The sequence below is a fragment of the Podarcis bocagei genome (genome assembly GCF_964188305.1).
Source record: "Podarcis bocagei genome assembly, chromosome: 3".
Taxonomy (NCBI): Eukaryota; Metazoa; Chordata; class Lepidosauria; order Squamata; family Lacertidae; genus Podarcis; species Podarcis bocagei.
This window is the reverse complement of record NC_138127.1, coordinates 54321292-54342542: the sequence shown is the minus strand read 5'-3', so window position 1 is coordinate 54342542 and position 21251 is coordinate 54321292. Positions and strand designations below refer to the sequence as shown.

Genomic DNA, 21251 nt, shown 5'->3' with positions numbered 1-21251 from the left:
ACATTGGTCGCCCAAAATTTGGTTGATGGCAGAGTTTGCTCACTATTTTAGGAGGGCAACTCTGCAAGTACAAATTCTCTAAATTAAGGCATATCTAAGCTAAACTGTTGATTGGTTCTCTTCTCCAGAAATTTATAAGATAGCCTAGTCTTGACAGGGTTGTGCTCCTCCCAAAGGAGCTGGTACATTGTTTAGGGGTACTTCTTGATCCATCATTGTCTTTTGACGCCCAGGTGGTGTTAGTGGCAAGGAGTGCCTATTTCTAGCTGCAGCTCGTTCACAAGCTACAACCACTCCAGGACCAGAATAACTTTGCCGCAGTAATCCATCCCCTGTTAACCTTTCAACTAGATTACTGTAATGCACTCTTTTGAAGCTATCTTTCAACATGGTCTGGAAGCAGAAACTTTCAGTATGGCCAACAGAATTTTTATTAGTACAACATATTAGGAGAACGTATCTCCAGTTCTGCAGAATCTGCACTGGCTGCCTATACACTACCAACCCCAGTTCAAAATGTTAACTTATAAGTTCTAAACCACTTGGCATCCAAATACTTGAGCAATTTCCTCTCCCTATATGATCTTGCTGAAGCCTTCAGAAATTCAGTGAAGACTCTTTGTACCACCAGTGAAAGCTGCCCAGTGTAGTGACACTGAATGAGCTAATTTCTGTAGTGGCACCTTGTCTGTGGCACTTCCTCCCCTTGGAAGTGTGTATTCTACCAGCACCTTGAAGTCACTGTTTCAGTCATATTTGGTATTGAAGATGGCCTTTTATATATTGCATCTTACATAGTGCAATTTATGAATGCTGAATATCAGTTCCTAATGTTATTGCCATGATATAAGGATCATCATCAGCACCAACATCTGGAGATGCTGCAGTTGTGAGACAAAACAAATCCCTTTTATCAGTTTTCAATCCACGTGGTTTCTGGCACAAATGCTGTGTTGCATTTGCTGAAATATTTGATAGTGTGAACTGCTTTCTAAGCTTAGTGATCTGGCCAGTGGATGAGACTTGTAATTCTGAAATAGGTTGGAAATGAAAGGGAACAGTATGTTGGCAGCTAGGAGGAAATAAAGAATCTGTGCTTTATATAGCTGTAACCAGCTGTATATGTGATCAATTTTTTCCCTTATGTGTGACGTGTAGATTATAGTGCTTCTGCACAAAATGTAGCTTAAATGAGATGGAAAATAGCATGCACAGTGAGTTTCTTGTGCTTGCCTGCTAGGAACAAAGCTACAGGAAATGCAGTGGTATGATCATGGTAATAGAATGAGCTAGATTTGGTGGAAGTTTTCTGGTCTTTAAAAGCTTTTCTCCCCACACTTTCAAGTTTAAGTACATCTTTATTCAGTCCTTCCTTCAAAGAGCTCATGCTTTTGTACATTATTCCTCCTTTCATTATTTTCACAAAATCCCTGTGAAGTAGGTTTCCCTGAGAGAGATGAGGGATGCAATGTCTGATCTTCCTGACTAAGAGAAGATTTTAATTCTTGTTTCTCTGCTTCTGGCCCAACATTGTTCTTTTTTTGTAAATGCAACCATAGAAATAAAGCCCTAAAGACAACTTCAGCCAGTCCCTAAAGACTTCTGAAAAAGCCTGATGCCTGAAATTACTGGGGAGAGCTTGCCTGTTGGAAAGAACTTGTTTCTGATAGACATACACCAAACTACAGTCTTCATGTGTTAAATGGAATACATGAGGCGTATATAGAGGAGTCATCCAAATACCCATATCAGAAGGCATTATTTCAAGAACCAGTATCTTGAACTGAGCTCAGATATGCCAGTGCAGATAACATTACACTGCAGTAATAAGCTCCAAGTGTCCAGTCCCAGGAATAACAAGTTGAATGCAATTATGCAGATCCATTTGCAGAAGGGCTTTTGACCCAACAGATACCTCCATTAACAGAAGAGGTGATTTTTGCCAATTGCCTCGTTTGTCTCCCAAAGATCTGATCTGGTGGGTTGGGAAACCCTTCAGTACATTGTGGATAATGGTGCTGGGAGCTTTAGGGCAAAGAGGGAATTGGTGAAAACTTATTTCATCTTTCATTATCTGATAACTTTGCTAGATGAAATACTCTTTAGCGAACAAAGGGATCTTTTTTGTTTGTACAGTGGTACCTCTAGATGCGAACGGGATCCTTTCTGGAGCCCCGTTCACATCTAGAAGCAAACGTAACCCGTGTCTGCGCGTGCGTGGGTCACGTTCTGGTGCTTCTGCGCATGCGCATGACGTCATTCTGAGCGTCTGCACATGCGGCGAAACCAGGAAGTAACGCGCTTCGTTACTTCTGGGTTGCCGCGGAGCGCAACTCGAATGCACTAATTCCGAAGCACATTAAACCCAAGGTATGACTGTATAAGAGACCCATAGTGAAGTTATGTTCACTACTTGCATCATAGATATGGGGATATCTGGGCCATTGGTCAAAATTGGTCCAGTAGGCTTAACTTTGATGCTAAGTGGAAGCCCTATTGGGATTGGTTCCAGTTGTGTTCCTGAGCTGTGCTGACCCCTCTTGAAAAAAGGGTTTGTTCTTGGCATTGATTAGCATGGACTGCAAGCCCCTTGTGGCTGGGATTGTCCTTTCCAGCCCAGCTTGGACCCTTTGCTTTGTTATGTGTTTTTAAGGATTATTGGTTTTGAAAATCTATACGCCTATCATATGCCTATCTATACGCCTGAGGCTTGTGTGAAGGGCGGTATATAAATAAATAAAACGCATGCCCTTTTTAGACATTAATGGACATCTTCAGAAGCTTTTTTATCATTTTTCTGATTAAGAGAATGCTCTGAAAGTCTCTTCTGTTTTTTGCGAGTTAAATATCACCTGTTAAATTTCTAGAAGTTAATGCTTAATTAGCTGGAATGAATTTACTCACCAAAAAGTGGTTTTCTTTCACAGAGATTGACAGCTAGTACAGGAGCCAGGCAGCGAAGCAGACTTTCCATTATGTCTCAGTACTTGTGCACTGTTCACAAGTGTTTCACAATTCCAGGTCGAGCTTTTGTTCCAAAGCCTGAGGTGAGTCTCTTCTTTCTTTAGTACTAAGAATTAGAAATTAAAGCTTCAAACTTAAAATGGCAAAGCCACCAGCACATAAATGCAAGCTGAATGTGCTGTCTGATTCTGAGAAATTGGACTGAATGAGTGCTAAAATCACACACAACTATAGATTTAGATCCAAAGATCCTGAAAAGGGAATTGCTCATTGACTGTATCCACCTGAGGCAAATATTGCCTAGAGTTGCCTGCCCCCTGCTCTTGAGAAGGACAGGAATTCATCAGGCAAATCGCGTGTGTCTGGTTTTTATCATAGCTTTAGGAGTTTTCTTGTACCAGTCTCATAGCCAAAGGCAAGAGATGGGTCAATAGATCAGCCAGCACATTACAGTAATATTGTTGCTGAAGAATATGTATCAGAATTGGATTGCTAGTATGATTTGTTTGTGATATTTTGAAATTCAAAAAGACTGAGTAATTGTATCACCAACTTCTTTTTGAGTAATTCTTCAAACTGACCATTTTGAACCATGGCCTTTCAAATGGTACCTCTTTTCAAATGGTGTTGCAGTTTTAATGCAGCCTGCCTTTGTAAAGTGATTCCTGCTATGTGAGGAAAATCCCCCAAAGCAAAATGAATTGCACAGAATTCCTGAAACTATAGGCATTAGTGTTGATCAGTGACAGTACCACGAATTTAAAGATTTACAGCTAACTGGCACTTTGAGGATTGACCAACAGATGCCCAGAGAAAGAATGTAATCTGAAAAGCTGCTTTTGCCCATGGATTAGTAGCCAGTTACAGTCAACATGGGATCTAAGTAAAGGTTTAGGGAGGTGACAAATACCAGACTAGGAATGCAGACTTGAAGATTAAGCTTGGCACTAGCAGAGGATGAATGAACCTATAGCACTGCTATGAATATACAGTCATACCTCGGGTTAAATGTGCTTCAGGTTGAGCGTTTTCAGGTTATGCTCTGCGGCCATTACTTCTGGGTTTCACTGCTCGTGCATGCACAGACGCTCAAAATAGCGTCATGTGCGGAAGCGACAAGCGCAGACGTCGCTTCAGGATGTGAACAGGGCTCCAGTACGGATCCCGTTCGCATCCAGAGGTACCACTGTAAATTGGTGTGGTCATTTTCAACTCAGTTGCTACAAGCCCAGTTGTCAGATGCTGCTTTGAAAAGCTCCTGAACACTAACAGCAGTGGAGCCAATCAAACTTGGTTGAAGCTGATTTGGAGGTGACTTAAAATGATAAGCAGAAATTTTCTCAGTAGTGCAGAGTCAATTGAGTATTAATTGGGAGATTAATCTGGGATATTAATCAATGCACCTGCTTAATTCTTGGATCTTGAAACAACCAAGCCACAAAACCTCATGTTTTAATTGGGATTCAGTCTCAGTTTATTGGCCCTCATCTGATAAATTGTATGTATGCTGTTCTCAACTTCTTGGAAGGAAACTAGGATACAAATGTGTCAAACACGTTTCATAAATTCACTCAACAAGGTTGGTATGGACAGTAAATCAATCATTCGTACTTTTAGTAATGAGATGATGGGTTGTAGTTATTGTACTAAAGAGATACAGAAGCAAGGTAAATTTCCTAGCGGTAGTGGTCATGTAGTAGCCCAAGACTGATCTACATTGTCAGGTTGAAACAATCAGAAGTCATTCAAGTACTGTAAGAAGCTTAATGCATGAAAATTATTTTATATCTAAATGCAGTAACAGCAAACCTGCAACTTAAATGTATTTAACTTACGCACATTCAGATTTAAGTGTGTGGTAGTTAAAAAAAAATGGAAAGGGGACATAGTTCCAGGAAAAAAGGCTTTGGCAAGCCCACCTGCCATTGAACCCAATGAGGTTTGACTGTTTTTGATTTTGGCTTTAGGTGCTATCCCTGAAATGTAACCCCCATGTAGGTTGCGAGGTTTTCTGTACAGTGTTGCCTTTCCCCCATTCTCTGTGCATCTGGAAATACCCGTCTATAAACAATGAACAGTACTCTTGGGGATTCTCAGAATTTGGTGGGAAATAGTAGAATGTTTTCTGTGTAAAACATTCTGGATTTCAGGTGTGATAATTCCTAAAGGTAAAGGGACCCCTGACGGTTAGGTCCAGTTGCAGACGACTCTGGGATTGCAGCATTCATCTCGCTTTAGTGGCTGAGGGAGCTGGCGTACAGCTTCCAGGTCATGTGGCTAGCATGACTAAGCCGTTTCTGGCAAACCAGAGCAGCGCACGGAAACGTCAGTTACCTTCCCGCCGGAGCGGTACCTATTTATCTACTTGCACTTTGACGTGCTTTCGAACTGTTAGGTTGGCAGCAGCAGGGACCGAGCAACAGGAGCTCACCCCGTCGCGGTGATTCAAACCGCCGACCTTCTGATCAGCAAGCCCTAGGCTCTGTGGTTTAGACCACAGTGCCACCCACGTTCCTTTGTGATAATTCCTGTTTCTTGCATAGTGGAGATGGTCCTTTCATCTGTAGGAGAGAAGAACAGAGACTGAGCTAGTCTGTGCTTTTTTCTCTTGGCCTATTGAGCCATGTGCTGTTGTTGTGTCATGCCAATGTTCATTTGTGCCAGCAACAGGGTACTTGTTTGTCTTGCAGATCTGTTTTGTCTTTTGAGATCACCATGGTGGTGTCTTTTGAGATCACCAATGGAGAGTTGTGTATGTTAATTTCATTTGCATTAGTATGTGGTGCCATCTGCTCTTTTCCTGATGGTGCTCTATCCCCCCCTCCTTTGTACTGGATGTGTCTTTCTATGTGAATGTTGCAGCAAGAATATATGCCTTTAGGGATGGTGCTCACTGTTAATGACTATTCCCCTTCTCTGTCTCTCTGTATGTGGCATTTCGTTTGCTCTGACATGGTTTTGTTGGCAGCAATTGCTTGGTGTCATTTTTCAGCACTGTGTCTTTGTAGACTCTGTCAGAGTATTTTCACTTCTTTTTTTAAAAGCTGAGCCTGTTAAGCGTTTAGCTGGAATTGACCCTGTAGTGCTCTAATATTGTGTTATTTGTGCTAATGGAACATTCCAAGCTTGCCTTTCAGTCCTTAAGTTTAGACAATATGTTTCAGTTTTGCAAACTTTTAAATAATTCTACAGATAGGATGCTTAATACACAAAGTGTACAGAAGCAGTTCAGAGTGCCAGGCTGTTTCCTATCATATTTTATATTTTTGCTGGAATCCCCCCCCCCAGCCCAACCCCCAAATACTTTCTTGATCTCTGATGTATTCTAAAGAGAGCTACGAATATGCATTGGAGAAAATGATGGCCTTACTGCTTACACTGGTAAACCACCACTGTTTGTTTGAGAAATAAACCCACTGAAATAATTGAGACTGCTTTGGAATAACTATTACGTTCAAGCTTGTAGCTCAGTGTAGCTCAGAAGAGCTTGTATTCTCTTGTGGGGTCTATGTTTGCTCCTGGATCTCCCTGTTGGGGGAGCAATGTGGTCTGGATTATATGTCTTACTCTGTTGGTGTTGTACATGTGGAGGATTCTGTATTTGGTTTTCCTTTCATACCATGATCTTGATCTTTATCTTAATGACCAAGTAGCAACATTAATATTCCTGTGAATCTTCTTTCCCTGGTTTAAGTTTTGGCATATCTTTTCTTTATTTAAGAAAAAAATATATACATTGGACTGTAAAAAGCCCCAAAACATACCTAAGCTTGTTTAGGTATCACAGGTATTTGCAATAAAAATAAGACAGTATTTATTTATTCATCCTAAAAGAGTTGTTGGCAGTGTGCGGGGGGTGGGGTGGGGGCGGGTTAGACACCTTATTATTTACAGACCTAAGATTGAACCACTGCAATCACCAAATAACTTTGGTACATTCTTGGTCTTTCTGTCCATCAATCTATAGTGGGTAATGAAACAAGTTTCTTGATTTTTAACACACGTTTCACATTTGATTAAGAGCCCTGCTGAATCAGACCAAAGGCCTATCTAGTCCAACATTCTGTTTCTCACACGTGGCCACCCAGACTTCCCTGTAAAGTTCACAAAAATGACACTAGGACAATAGACCTTTCCCTATTGTTGTTTGCAAACAACTGAGGTATGCTGCCTCTGATCCTGAAGGTGGCCTATAGCCATCATGGCTAGTAGTCATTAATAGCCTTATCTTCTGTGAATTTGTCTAATCACCTTTTAAAGCAGTCTAACTTTGTTGCCATTACCACATCTTGTGATGGTGAATTTCACAGTTTAACTATGCAGCGTGTGAATCTCTCACCATTCAGCCTTCTTCAATGAACCTGGCTAGTAGCTAGTAGTATGAAAGAGCAAGAAAACATCTCTCTTCACACCAGATATTATTTTATACACCTCTAGCATGTCCCCTCTTACTCACCTTTTTTGTAAATTAAGAACACCCAAATGTTGCATCATTTCTTAGTATGGGAGTTACTTCAGCTCCCTTTTCATTTTAGTGCCCTTTTCCTGTACCTTTTCTATGAAGAGCTGTTTACATCTCCAACTCAGAGCTAATATTTGAAAGATGGGTAGAAAAATTAAAACTAATATGGAACTAATAATCTTACTCATCTTTTACAAGAGGCCAAGCCATATTCTTTAGTGAAATATAAACTCATTCTGTTTGCACTAGAATATCTGTGTGTATGCAAATTTACACGTGTCCCAAGTTATGGCCCAAACGTCTCTTTTCTATTCCTTCCCTTATATACCAAAGGATTCAAACTCTGCCTCGCCTCCTGAATAGAAATGAGGGGTTCCCCACAGTGACTAATAATCATTTCAGCATGTTAAAAAGAAGGTTATGAGAATCAAGGCAAATTAACCAAGTGAATCATGCTGACAAAGTAATTGCAAACTGAGTTGCTATCACCTGCAAGAACTCTTTGTGTGGCAGATTGCCAGTAACTCTGATCCAATAGTAAATAGTTTGCATAAAATAAAGGATTTAAAGAAACCAAATGATGTGCAGGTTAAAATCACACTGAAGCCCTGAACAGATTGGGAACAGATGCATTTTGGTTAGTTAAATCATGCAATGACTTGGGTATAACATACAGAAGTCAAGGAGAAGACAAAAATATTTTTAAAGTGGAGCATGAAAATGGAGGGTTTAAGTTTCTTTTAGTTACAGAGGCTGCTGCTGATACACCCATTTCTTAGTCCTGAGCTGTGTCTAACCCTTCAATTAGCTGCAGACTGCTAAGTAGACATTTTTTAAAAAAGCATAAAAATGGAATCTGCTGCAGGTGGTCAGGAGATGAGGGGGCAGCCTTGGCAACAACTGAAGCAGTGTCTTCAGCCTCTGATATGCAAATACACGAGGCTTTGTTTGTTTTTAAATGAAGAAATTTAGTTACCATGGTAGTTGGGTATTGACAATGAAAGCTACAATTTTAAAAACAATACATAGGGTTTCACATAAAGGCAGAGTAGGTTTGGCGGGTATCCTAATTAAAATTAGAGTTGTGTTGAAATTAAGTAAGCCACATTACAGATATCTAACTTTCACATGCTAAAAAACAACAACCTGTACAGTACGCATTTTTACCATTCTTTTTGTTTGTTTTTTCTAATACAATTCAGTTGCAAAGCAATATCAACATAAATTAATGGTTGTTGCAGTGATTTAAATCCCCCCGTACCATACCAGAGTGTAATTATGACACTTGTATCAAGAACAAAAAACTTTCTTCGATATTTTAAAAAACCCAGAACTACAATAAACACCCCCCCCACACACACAACTGAGCAGGAGTCTTGAGTGACAGACCGACAACTGTATTTACACATAATCCTTCAGGTTGTAGCCTGTGTTGTTCTCTTGCTGGGCAGCTGGGAACTGTTGCTGTGTTTTGTTGGGATAAATCCATGCTCTTTGCTGCTTTGTAAAACAGGAAGTGCCAAAGATGGCACCTGCAGTGAGCAGAAGTCCTGCTGAAATGAATCCAATGTAAACTGCTCCTCCTGGTTCATTCTTACTGCTTTCTGGGACTGTTGGGTCCAGAAAATTTGAAATGATTTCTCTCGTGTACCAGGCTGTTGGTATCAAGCCGAATATACCTGCAAGGATGAAGAAGACTCCTCCTGCAAATGTAGTGTGGCTCTTGGTGTCCTGGTCTCCTCCCAACCGAGTGCACTTCATCCCCACTGTGGCGATGCAGATTCCAAAAGTGGAGAGGATGCAAGACAACACCATGGTGGTCCGTGCTGCCTGGATGTAAACAGGGAGGGAGAGGATTGAATATTTCAACGTGCAGCTAAACATCCCGGTGCTGTACCATGTGCAGTCCATCCAGAGTCCTTGCATCTGAGTTATGGCTGTGATGATGTTTGAACCTACGTCTGCGTTCACCTTCCAGTTGGGCAACAAGGTGGCTGTAATTGCACCGAAAACACCAAACAAGGCTAGAATGAAAGCAAAGAACTGTAGAGCTGCTGATGCCATGATGAGATGCGCTGTCACCTTTTGTCTGCCTGTTCCTCTCCTGTTGTAAACCTTTGTATGCCTGATGGCTCCCCAGCCACGGCTATAGCTGTCCGCATGTGATAGAAGGGGGAGGAAGGGGGGAAATGGCAGGGGCAAAGGAAAGAGAAATGATCAAACTGGAACACTTGCATTTAAAATCACTGCTATCTGAATGAATGACTGAACGTGACCCTGCAGCAGATGAGAAGGCTACAAAAGCACAGAGCAGCTGTACACAGGGCACTTGAACAGAAATGATTATAAATGAACAGTGTGTGAGCGACTGAGCACAAGGAACTACCCTTCAATATTCTGCCACTTCAAGAAAACTCAAATTGAAACACTGAAGGCACAAGACTAGGATCATGTAAATGCCAAAAAACACAGAAATACAAAATTGAGCTATTCTTGCCCTCAGTGACCATCTCGCTTCTGTGGCACAAAAGTAGAACAAGGTATCTATTCAAATCTACAGTTAACTAAAGCAATGGCTTGTAAGAATATACTTTCTTTCCAGTTTCCATAGGAAATTTTAATCCTTGGAAATTTAGGTCAGTATAATCTTTTCCCCATTTACATGGTTTTTAATGGTTCAGCAAGTGCTCTTTTATTTATATATGTATCTCATAAAATTTGTACACTGCTTCATTTAAAAAAAACAACAACCTCAGCAGTTTACAAAAAGAATAAAATGATCAATAAAAGCAGTTAAAACAATTATTTTTTAAAATAAATCAGTGGTAAACTAAAAACAGGTTAAAGCACACATCAACGTTTTTTCTACCCATCTAAGTAGGCTTATCTAAACGAGAATGATTCTAGCAGGCATCAAAAAGAGCAAAGTAAAGGCCCCTGTCTGATGTCAATAGGCAGGGGGTTCCAAAGCGTGGGTGCTGCAGCACTAAAAGATTGCTTTCTTACGAATGCAGAATAGGTATTATGTGGCCCCTGTAACCGTGCCAGTTCTTCATATCAAAGTGTTTGAGTAGACATATATGAATTAAGGCAACCTTTCAGGGAAACTGGTCCCAAGTTGTTGTTTCACAAAAAATCTGTTTCCTTGCTATTTTCTGAAGAGCAAAGCTCAAACTTCTGTGTTGGCCATATAGAACTTGAAATTCTTAAGGACTAGAACAGGGGTTGGCAAGGTTTACTGGCCATGGGCCAGATCACTCCCACAGAGATCGTTCGTGGGCTGGACTGGCGCAGTGCAATGCCAGAAATCGCGTCTGCGCATGTCCACGGCGCCAATAATTGCTTCTGTTCATGCCCAGATGCTGAAAATCGCGCCTGCGCAGAAGCGATTTTCAGCATCTGGACATGCACAGAAGCGATTTCTGTTATCTGCATGTACGCAGATGCCATTTCCGGCACCGCGCTGTGCTGGCTTAGCACAGCACGCGGGGGACTTGCCGAGCAGACTGCTCGGTTGGGCAGCTCATGGGCCGGTAAAACGGGCTTTGTGGGCTGCACATTGCCAACCCTTGGACTAGAAATTTAAATTTACCCTATCCCTTGATTCAAACTAACCACCTCTGATATAGCACAATAACTAAGAGTAAATAAAGCGATTGCTAAAGACTGAAAGAATGATTCAGCTAAATTTAAGTACATTTAAATTTTGTTGGTTTTAAATGGCAGGGTCAGCTGCATGTTAACTCTGAAATCAACGCTGCCGTTGAAATCAGTGACACTTAAATGTGCTTAATATTAGCTGGATTATTTCCTTGCAGTCTAAATGATTCCTGGTACATGGAAAACTCATATAGCTCTAGATTTCATATATTTTGTTGGACAAAGAGCCATGATAATTAAAATTATAGAATAATAATGTTATAATTACTTTTAATTCCAATTCAAATTTATTGGATTTAGGAGAGGAGGTTTGAGCATTCTAACTATAGAGAAAGGTCATTAGTTTTATACTATTAATCCTAAAGTATTGAATGCAAGCTCATCTAATTAATTTAGCTGTTCATAAGACCACTTACTGGCATTCTTAGCTTTTAAATAGTGCCAGTGACTTAAGTTGGGTGGTATCACTTATGTAGTAACAGGGTGGATAAAATTGCAGGTCCATTAATTTTGGTAGGACTTTACCAGTGAACCACTTGAAGGTCTAAGCAGAAAGGCTTGGGAAAGTCCAACACATTTTTGCTCTAGGTGTTACATTTAGGTCCTCTCTACCTGCAAACATCCCATCTCCTGCTACATTGAAATGGACACGGGTTCAGTACCTCTTAATGTGGGTGTGGTGTAGTGGTTAACAGCGGTAGTCACGTAATCTGGGTAACCGGGTTCGCGTCTCCGCTCCTCCACATGCAGCTGCTGGGTGACCTTGGGCCAGTCACACTTCTTTGAAGTCTCTCAGCCCCACTCACCTCACAGAGTGTTTGTTGTGGGGGAGGAAGGGAAAGGAGATTGTTAGCCGCTTTGAGACTCCTGAAGCGGAGTGAAAGGCGGGATATCAAATCCAAACTCTTCTCTTCTTCTTAAACCATTTGGGTTCAGTGGGAAAGTGCACAAAGTGTATTCGGGGGTGGGGTGCTACCTACTGCAACAGACAATGCTGGCCCACATGGGCCAGTAGTCTAACTCAGTGCATATGTGTGTACTCTTTGGAACCAACCTGTATAATAGAAGTAACAGTAGGACTTGGTGTGATTAGGTTTTTTTAAAAAATACATGTATTTGAATTTGAAATGCTGGGCTTATACTGAATGGTAGATGAGCTAACATCTTTTGTGAAAAGCAGCATGTAATTGACATACAAGCCTGAGCATATTCAGAATCCAGTAATTAATGGATTCTTCAGCTTGTACATTTCTCATGTATATAGCAAGACTTGGAATCTAAAATGTGCTGCCAACATCTTAAAAACATGAAAACATCATTATGCTGAAACAGCCTTTTTTTTACCTGCTTAGGTAGATATTTTGAAGAATAGAATGGTTTAAGAAAAAAGAACTTTTGACCTTTTCTGTAAATATTGCATTGCGTGCACTTATGCTTAGAACAAGCTTAGAACAAGGGTCTGCCCACCTGGTTTTTTTTTGGGGGGGGGCATTTGTATGATATCTGTTATGACTGACATCTGCTGATTTTAACTTTTACTTGGACCAGAGAAAGAAACTAGATTAGTTTTATACATATATTTTATATAATTGATGTTGTCTGTCCTTTAATGGGTACAGTGGTGCCCCGCAAGACGAATGCCTCGCAAGACGGAAAACTCGCTAGACGAAAGAGTTTTCCGTTTTGGAGGTGCTTCGCAAAACGAATCTCCTATGGGCTTGCTTCGCAAGACGAAAATGTCTTGCGAGTTCCTGCGGGTTTTCCCCCCTCCCCCCTTTTTCTAAGCCGCTTATCCGCTAAGCCGATAAGCCGCTAAAAGCCACTAATAGCGCTAATCCGCTAATCCGTCAATGGGCTTGCTTCACAAGACGAAAAAACCGATAGACGAAGAGACTCTCAGAACAGATTCTTTTCGTCTTGCGAGGCACCACTGTATTTTATTTTCTGGATAATGATTTTATAGCTAAAGAAGCACTTTAATAAGCTTTCTAAACAAATCTTGCTCAGTTCCCCACAAACCCTAATTGCCATCTCTTCTGTTGTATGAGCCAAAGTACCCTTTTCACTATCCACCACACACATTATACTGCAACTTGTGTAGGGAAGGGAGTCACTATCTGTCCCCTGTGATCCAAAATTTAACTTCTTTTTTCAAAAGGTACATTAAAAGAAATTTTTGGCAGATGTGAAGTTCTCTTGGCATCTTTTGATTGTGTCATGGACCAAGGGGGGTAAATACCACCTGGGCTACTCAGAACAACTTTCTGTTTCCATGCCCTCTCTCCCCCTTTCAGCAGAGAAACTGTATTTAGTTATCGGCCCCATTTGCCACCAGTGCAGAGATACACAAGCAGCTCTTTAAAGAGATTGACTTGTTAACTAGGTCTATATTTCTGTGGGACCAGCAGGCTACCAACCAACCCGTGGATCTGCCACAGAGCAGGTGCCCCTGTTTACTCCACATCCATTTCATAGGCTGTGAGGGTGGGAAATGGAGCCATCCCTGCATGGCACTGTCTACCCATCATTCTTTTACTATTTATCTTTGCTTCAGATTTTGCATTTCAGCAGCTTTAAAAATTAAAACAAGCTTGATGACAATAGGAATGGTAGCTTATCCCAATAACTGCTAGAAGCAGACTAAATTACACGCACATTAAACTGCAATGTTTGGTTAGAACATTTTTAAACACCATAAACTGTAATGTACAGAGTCTAATGGAGTTCAGTACTTACTGCTAAATGGGAGATTCAGGATGCTTTCTCGGCAGTATAAGTCGTAGAAACAACTTCTCTTGAATGTAAAGATCTCTCTTCATTAAAAAAATGCATTGGGGTTTTTTTATTAAACAAAAATAGCTCTCTGATGCTATGACCACAGCAGTCCTGCCCATTCCCTGTCTTAGTACCATCTACTGGAGAATAAAGAACTACTTTGTTTAATGAATCTGCACTGAAAGGGGGGGGGGTACTTTGTTGAAGGAGCACATGCAAAGCTATCATGGAGGAAACACATGCAAACCCTTAATTCTAAAAATACAATGATTTCTAGATCCTATGGTGAATGTTTGACAGTAGTTTAGAAATCAGGAGAAATATAGAGCAATATGTATTTCAAAAAACATAAACCCTATATTTTAAAAGCTGCTTTAATTATAAGGAAATGAAACTTCAGAGTGACCTTTACTGCACCTGCAAATCAGAATTTACATTGCAAACAGCCACCACTACCCCAAATCCTCCACAATAAGTTTATAATTCCTGCTATTAATTATGGTGCAGAAATATATTTAAAGTGACAAAGGTATATGGCTGAGTTTTACATACCTGCTACTAGTAGCTTGTAGCCTTCTCTAGTTCTTTCTGTAATTAGTCACCTTTCCCTAAAGACCAGAAGGCAAAATAAAGTAGTAATGCTGATGAGGCTTTGTGATTAAATACAGAGCACTGTTGAGGAGATCCTGACAAGTCAGCAAGAGGAAGACTAAAAAGCAAAGAAAGTGGGGAGGGAAACCTGCTGATGGTGCAGCAAGATAAATATGAGTTCTCCCTATTGTCGTCTGACTCTTCGCAGTGTGTAGAAAAGGAAAAGGCAGTGGTTTGTAGCATGTGATAGTTGACAGCTACATAATTTTATCCCTTGCTTCGTTAGTCTTGGAAGTAACTGGGGTTCTACGTTTTCCTCTCAGAATAGTTTTAATGTTGTGTTTTTTAGGCTGATCCATACCATGGTAATTCAGTTTCACATTTGATTTCTACAGCCTCTGGTGATTGTGTCTGGGCTTAGTAATGGTTGACCCTGGGCTACGGCAGGGTCTCTGATAGAGCTTTGGGAGTGAAGCTGCTTGGGAGTGAAGTTCATTGCAGCAACAGCATAAACCCCTTGCCTTCTCCAGTCTCCCTCCATAAGGATAGGGGTTTGTTTCTGTGGTCTCTTGCACTTTGAAAACACTTGGAAGCTTTTCATGTCTGGAGAGGACTACAATTCTATTAAAACACTTCATTGGGCGTAAGTCTAATTGAACTCGGTGGGACTTACACCTGAGTAAACATTCATAGCATTGGGCTGCACATGTATTTGACTTAATGGCATTAATTTTGTTTAAAGCATTGACATGGATGGCTTACTCAGTGGACCCCATGGCTGACAATGGAAATGCACAGCAAAAGTACATGTGGTTGTAACTCATTTATGAAGTTGCTAGACTAGTATTCCTTTCAATTGGGGAAACTGACCCACAAGATGCTGCTGGACTACAACTCCCACCACCCCTGACCATTGGCTATGCTAATGGAAGTTGGGGTCCACCAGATCTGGAGGGCCACAGACGCTCCATCCTTTCTGCAAATAAAGGAATGTCTGTAAGGGGATGGGATGGTAAATCATAATTATTTCTCTCTTTATTCCCCTGGTCAGGTAATTAGGTAGACGTATCCAGGGTCATGATGGGCCAGCAGTTTTTGAAACTCTGCAGGTGGGAGATTCAAGAGTTGTTGTGGTAGTGGAAATCAGTGCAATGAATCCCACTAGTGCAATACAAGTCCACCCCCCAATCTGCTTGGGTAGGTTAGGAGAACCCCCAGAACAGCAATCGGCACTGCACTGCATTGGCTGTTTTTCCTTACACATTTTGTGAAGTTGCAATAAGTACTTAAGCTTCAAGAGCAGACAGATTTTTGTATAAATGGGTTTTATTGCATTTCTTTAATGAGCAATCCTGGTTTATATAGATAGTGAATTGTAGACTAGTTTAATCTGCATTTCTAGCAATGCTTAATAGCAAGTAAATATCATTGAAATCCATGGGAACTAATCCTGAGCAAATGGTAGGTACATGTTATTTCTCAGGCTCAGGTAAAATGCGCCTACAAGACATTGTGTATTCTTTTTCCATAGTTTTTTTTCCTGTCATGGTGACGCTGCTTAGCCTAGGAGAGGCCTAAGTTGACAGAAATCTCCAACTTTTGTTTAGTTTTATTATTACTACATTTATATCCCACTTTTCTTCTAAGGAGCTCAGAGGAGTTCTTGTAGCTAAAGGCTAGTGTGGTAGTTTTTTTTAACTGACCTATTTAAATTATTATTTATTATTATTTAGACCCCACCCATCTTGCTGGGTTTCCCCAGCCACTCTGGGTGGATTCCAACAAAATATTAAAATACAATAGTCCTTCATATATTAAAAGCTTCCCTAAACAGGGCTGTCTTCAGATGTCTCCTAAAAGTCTGGTAGTTGTTTTTTCCTTTGACATCTGGTGGAAGGGTGTTCTGCATCACTACTGAGAAGGCCCTCTGCCTGGTTCCCTGTAACCTCACTTCTCACAATGAGGGAACCACCAGAAGGCCCTCGGCGCTGGACCTCAGTGTCCGGGCTGAACAATGGGGACGGAGATGCTCCTTCAGGTACACTGGGCCGAGGCTGTATAGTTTTAGCACTGACCTTGTATGGCATTTACAGAATTTTCCATAAAAAATGAAGCAGTTATCTGCTCTGAAAAGTCTATACTGTAATATAAAACTTTCTAAATGGCAAGAGAATATGGGAGAAACAAGGGTAATGAAACATACCTGTGTGCATATACTTATCCTTATCCTTGACGAAAACGCAGGCTTCAGTTTTGCTTGAAAGGTGGGAAAGAATGTAGACTGAATAATATAGATTGGTGGTGCCATTTTACGAGTTTGCATTGTGCATTTACTAAAAATAAAAAACCAATAAATAAATGTAGATGTTTCTGTTTGGGCAGACAATTCCAATAGAAGGGGCAACAAGGTAGACTGGCTGGAGTTTAAAAGAGCAGGACACTCGGAGGCAGCAGCTAAGGATGGGAAAGTTGGAGGAGCAAAACTAGGGAGTTAATATAGTTTTAAGATGTTTGTTTATTACATTATCGCTGTATATAGCTGCATGTTGTTTGAGAAAAGGATTCAAAAAGGCAATCTGTTTATCCAGAAGTCTTTTTTCTTAATGTACTGGGACTTAGGTATACAGCTGCAAATAAAATGTTTTAAGTGTGTTTTAAGTGCAATACACAATGTGACACTAAAGGGTGATGATGAGCCTTATGGAAAATTCACTGTATTTTTACAAACGTTTTCTTAAAAATGCATTTCCAGAACACTTTTTATATGTATGTAGATTTCACCCTGGACAAAATCCAGGCTTGTGTTTGCAAAACAAAACAAGCTTTGGCAACAGAAGTGACAGAATTGTTTGGGGGCTGGGGTTTAGGTCCCCCTCAGTGAGATGAGCTAGTATTTCGTCTTAGCTGTAATTTTATGTTTTACAAAAAACATTTGCAAAATAAGGTGAAGGTCGTATGATTATCAGCAGTTTTAAAATATGCTTGTGTGTACCTTGTTAGATTTTGAAATTCAGCAGCCTGCTAGTATGCACAACGAAGAAATAGGATATAATGTTAGTAATTTCAAAGCATCCAATAGAAGGGAACATTTTCTATAACCGTTCCCATAGTAACAAAGCAGCTTTCCTAGTATTCTAAGAGCCCAAGCCTATAATGTAGTAATGAGAATTGCTTTGTATTTCCATAGAAAGAAAACATTCTAATGTGCTTTATTTTTGTATATCTTAGTTTCCTTTTGAACCTAACCTGTATCATATTATCCAAAATATTTATTTATATGGGATTTCACTTCTGCAAGTAGGAAGTCCTTTGATCATGGAATGACTGTTTCTAACCTACTGGAAGAGGGCTGTGTGGGGACAAGAACCTCCAAATCCAGAGTTCTTCTCATGCAATATTTTTGCACAAGCTCCTTTTGAAAGCCAGTAGAATTCTTAACTGCTATCTCCTATATTGTCCTTATTCATGGGCTTTCACCTACTGCAACATAACCAATGAATCATTTGTGGTACTGCATTGCAAGACATACCCTGCTATTGATTACACAATTATTCACACGTCATTGTTTGTTTTGGTTCCGAGTCAAAAACTTTGTTTTGGTACCGTAGAATCTTCCAAAGCGGTACACACACAGTTAGAAACTGTACGGTCTTTCAGGACTGATCTTACAAGGCACCCTCACAAAGTGTAGTTTGGGGGGTAAAAGTGCTCATAAACATTTTGCTTTACCTGTGAAAGGGGACCGGTGTGAGTTTCCTAAGAATGCTTATCCATGAACTGTCACCATATATGAAAATAGGACAGGGGTAGCCAAGGTGACACTCTGCAGAAGTTGCTGGAATGCAACTCCCATCATCCATGACTATTGTAGTAGGAGGATGACTTTGGCAATTACTAGTTTCTATGTTGAATTTGGGGTAGATTTGTTCAAGGTAAATGCAATTATTCCAGGTTTTTCCTTACAGGACTTTGAATCCAAACTGCAGTGTAAAGCCCTTATAGAAGGAATCAAAATAGCCAACAGGATATTCTGTACATTCAGCAGCAGCTCTTAATTGTGTCTTTCTAATTACCTGACATCGCAATTTGCATCCTGCTACAGGAACTAGGGTGGGCACCCGGCTTGAATTTTTCAGAATGATAACCATTTTGTCTTGTTATTTGGCAGTTTAATTGCGCTAACAACTTTTTCAAATGTTTATTATTTGTACTGTAACTTTCCATTAGGCTCATATACTTTCTTAGATCCATTGTTTTTATTTCTGTTCACAGGTGGATGTGACTGTCGTTCATTTTACCCCGTTGGTGCAACCAAAAATAGAACAGCCATTTAAGCTGGTGGAGAAAGTTGTCCGAACTGTGTTTCAGTTCAGAAGGAAATATTGTCATCAAAGTGTACGGTAAGAGATCTTTTCCCTACATACATTTTTTAAAATCTTCAGAATGGTATTCTTAATACAATGGCTATGCAAAGTAATTTCACACATGGGGATCTTTAGTTGGTGACAGCAGTCAGCATGGTGTGTGAGAGAAATAGCCAGCATAGACCAAATTCCTCAGAAAGAGCTCTTGCATCTCGTATTATCTATAGGAGGAGTTGGGAACCATTTTCTCCTCCTTGGGCCAGATCCTTATCTCCCCAGCCATAAGTGGGCCAAATGTAACATGTAGCTGGGGCCACCCACCTGTCAATCACTTGATGTCCTAGTGAGGTCAAGTGATGTTGTGCTTTGCAGCCCCGATTGTGGGAAATTCAAAGCAAATGCTGGGCTGTTTGAGAGTCCTTTGGTATTAACTTCTCACTTTACTGAAGGAGGTCTTCTCCCTTCCATGCTGCTCCTTAAACCTCCAGTTTCCATTGAAGGCTGGTTGTTCCTTTGCTGGAGCAAGGTATGCACCCAGTCAGGAGTTCATCTTAAGCTCCTGATCATTCCTTTGAAGTCCGACCGTTACAGACCCTGCTTGTCATCCCATGTTACGTCAGATGTCAGGTGTGTGATCATGGCTTCCCCACTGAATCAGTGAGCTTTTCATGACCAGTGGATCACAAGTGGATATAAATCTCACTTATTTTGAGGGTAAAATATGTGTGTTTACCTTTCAAATAAATAAACATAATAAATTTTATTATTTGGTAAGGGAACATGAAACAAAGTAAATGAGTGTCTTCAGATATGTCTCTGAGAATAAACAGTGACAATCACACACACACACACACACACACACACACACACACTCACTCACTCACTCACTCACTGCCCATGCCACTCTATAGGCCTACAAAGAGAGAGAGAAATTATCCAGGCCTAGTTCCTTTCAACTAACTAGCATCTACTTCACAATCCAGACCAAGCAAAAATGAGCACCAAACAGTTAATGCCTGCTGACAAGTAGTGGCCATAGTTGTGATGAAAAGGTTTACAGCAATCAGAGCATGCAAGCCACTCCTTTTAATGCAAGCGCATGGAACCTGCTGCTGGGCTGCAATTTGGATTGGCTGGGGATGATGGGCATTGGAGTGCAAGAATATATGGATTGCCACTGGCTCCCCAACCTTGCTTTAAATGCCATCTTGTCACCGCACCTCTGTGACCTACAATCAGCAGATGAGGCCTTGGTGCCTGTTTATTATCTGAAACTTGATTGGGATAAGGGTGAGGCTTTCTTTGCGGCAGCACCCCTCCTTAAGGAACTGGGAGGGGGAATTTTCAGTATGGTAGAAATTTTAACAGCGTGGCCTGACTTTTAAAGTGAACTGATCTGCTGCTTGCTGAAAACTAAACTTGTGATACTTTAGTGCTGCTGTTTCCATGTTGACTTGTAAGACAAAATAAAGACATCATTGGTTTATGGTTAGGATGTCAATGCAAGCTTGAGCTCTGTGGCTTTTCATTTTAGAACTAAAGCTTTCGATAGAGAATGGCAGTGTTCAGGAAGAGAAGGTAAAATTTCTAAGTGATGTGCAGAGAAGGCAAAAAAATTGGATAAGGAAAGCCAACCACTGAGTGAGGGGGCAGAGTACAGGAGATAGAGAAAAGACTGAGCAGCATAAGATGGTTCCATTGGGGTGTGGTAGACCAACAATGTGGGGTAACTGCACCCTAGTGCAGGCAACTATTCTTAGCATGGATTAGTCAGGTAATTTTATTGAAGCGAGTCACTGTTTCTGATGGTTAAAAAACCTGAATAAAGGAAGAGACCCCGTTTAACAAACTCACTTGGATTATCTCTACTATTTTCTTTCAGGGTCTTATTTCCAGAAGCTGAACGTTTAGAAAAAACAGAACAGCTACTCAAGCTGGCAGATGTTGATCCAATTCTACGCCCGACTCAACTTTCCGTGTTTCATTTTAAAAGCCTTTGTGATGTCTATAGAAAAATGTGTGATGAAGACCCAAAACTTTTTACATATAACTATAGGGATGAATTGACAGAGAAACGAAACAGGAAGAGGAGCAGATTTTGCAAGACTAAGGATGACGTGATCTAGCTCATTCTAGAAAAGTAACCAGCCGCGATGTGTGTTTCTGTCGAGTGGAATGAAATACATTCTAAAATGGAATGTTAAGTCTTTTTGAACTAAGGTATGTGAAATTCATTGAAGAGAGAACAGTATAAAAAACAAAGCACACCAATTGCATTTAGCATTTTACTGTACAAGCTGGTAGAGAAAAATGAAAAATACAATAAGATTACAGTACAGGCTTTTTATATTTACATATATATAAAAATCAAGTATAAACATCTTAGTGCAACTGAGTGCAGGACTTTTAATTTTTCTAAGATGAATTTAAAAATA

The 21251-nt window shown here is 40.5% G+C and overlaps 2 protein-coding genes across 7 annotated transcripts in view; one reads left to right on the top strand and one right to left on the bottom strand.

The window, feature by feature from the left end:
* Nucleotides 1-20942, top strand: part of TFB1M (transcription factor B1, mitochondrial) — a gene marked incomplete at its 3' end in the record, with an annotated part of 32500 nt that extends 11558 nt beyond the window's left edge. For all 6 annotated transcript variants that reach the window (XM_081187461.1, XM_081187459.1, XM_081187464.1 and 3 more), the window contains exons 6-8: nt 2928-3047; nt 18725-18852; nt 20699-20942. In XM_081187461.1, the coding sequence (XP_081043587.1) occupies nt 2928-3047; nt 18725-18852; nt 20699-20942 (492 nt within the window). The remainder of the gene's footprint in view (nt 1-2927; nt 3048-18724; nt 18853-20698) is intronic.
* On the bottom strand, nt 6384-14449 carry CLDN20 (claudin 20). The gene is made up of 3 exons (XM_081187466.1): nt 14421-14449; nt 13823-13899; nt 6384-9578 (listed from the first exon to the last, which is right to left on the bottom strand). The coding sequence occupies exon 3, from the start codon at nt 9488-9490 to the stop codon at nt 8828-8830; it is 663 nt and encodes a 220-aa protein (XP_081043592.1). The 5' UTR covers nt 9491-9578; nt 13823-13899; nt 14421-14449; the 3' UTR covers nt 6384-8827.
* Nucleotides 20943-21251: the final 309 nt, after the last annotated feature.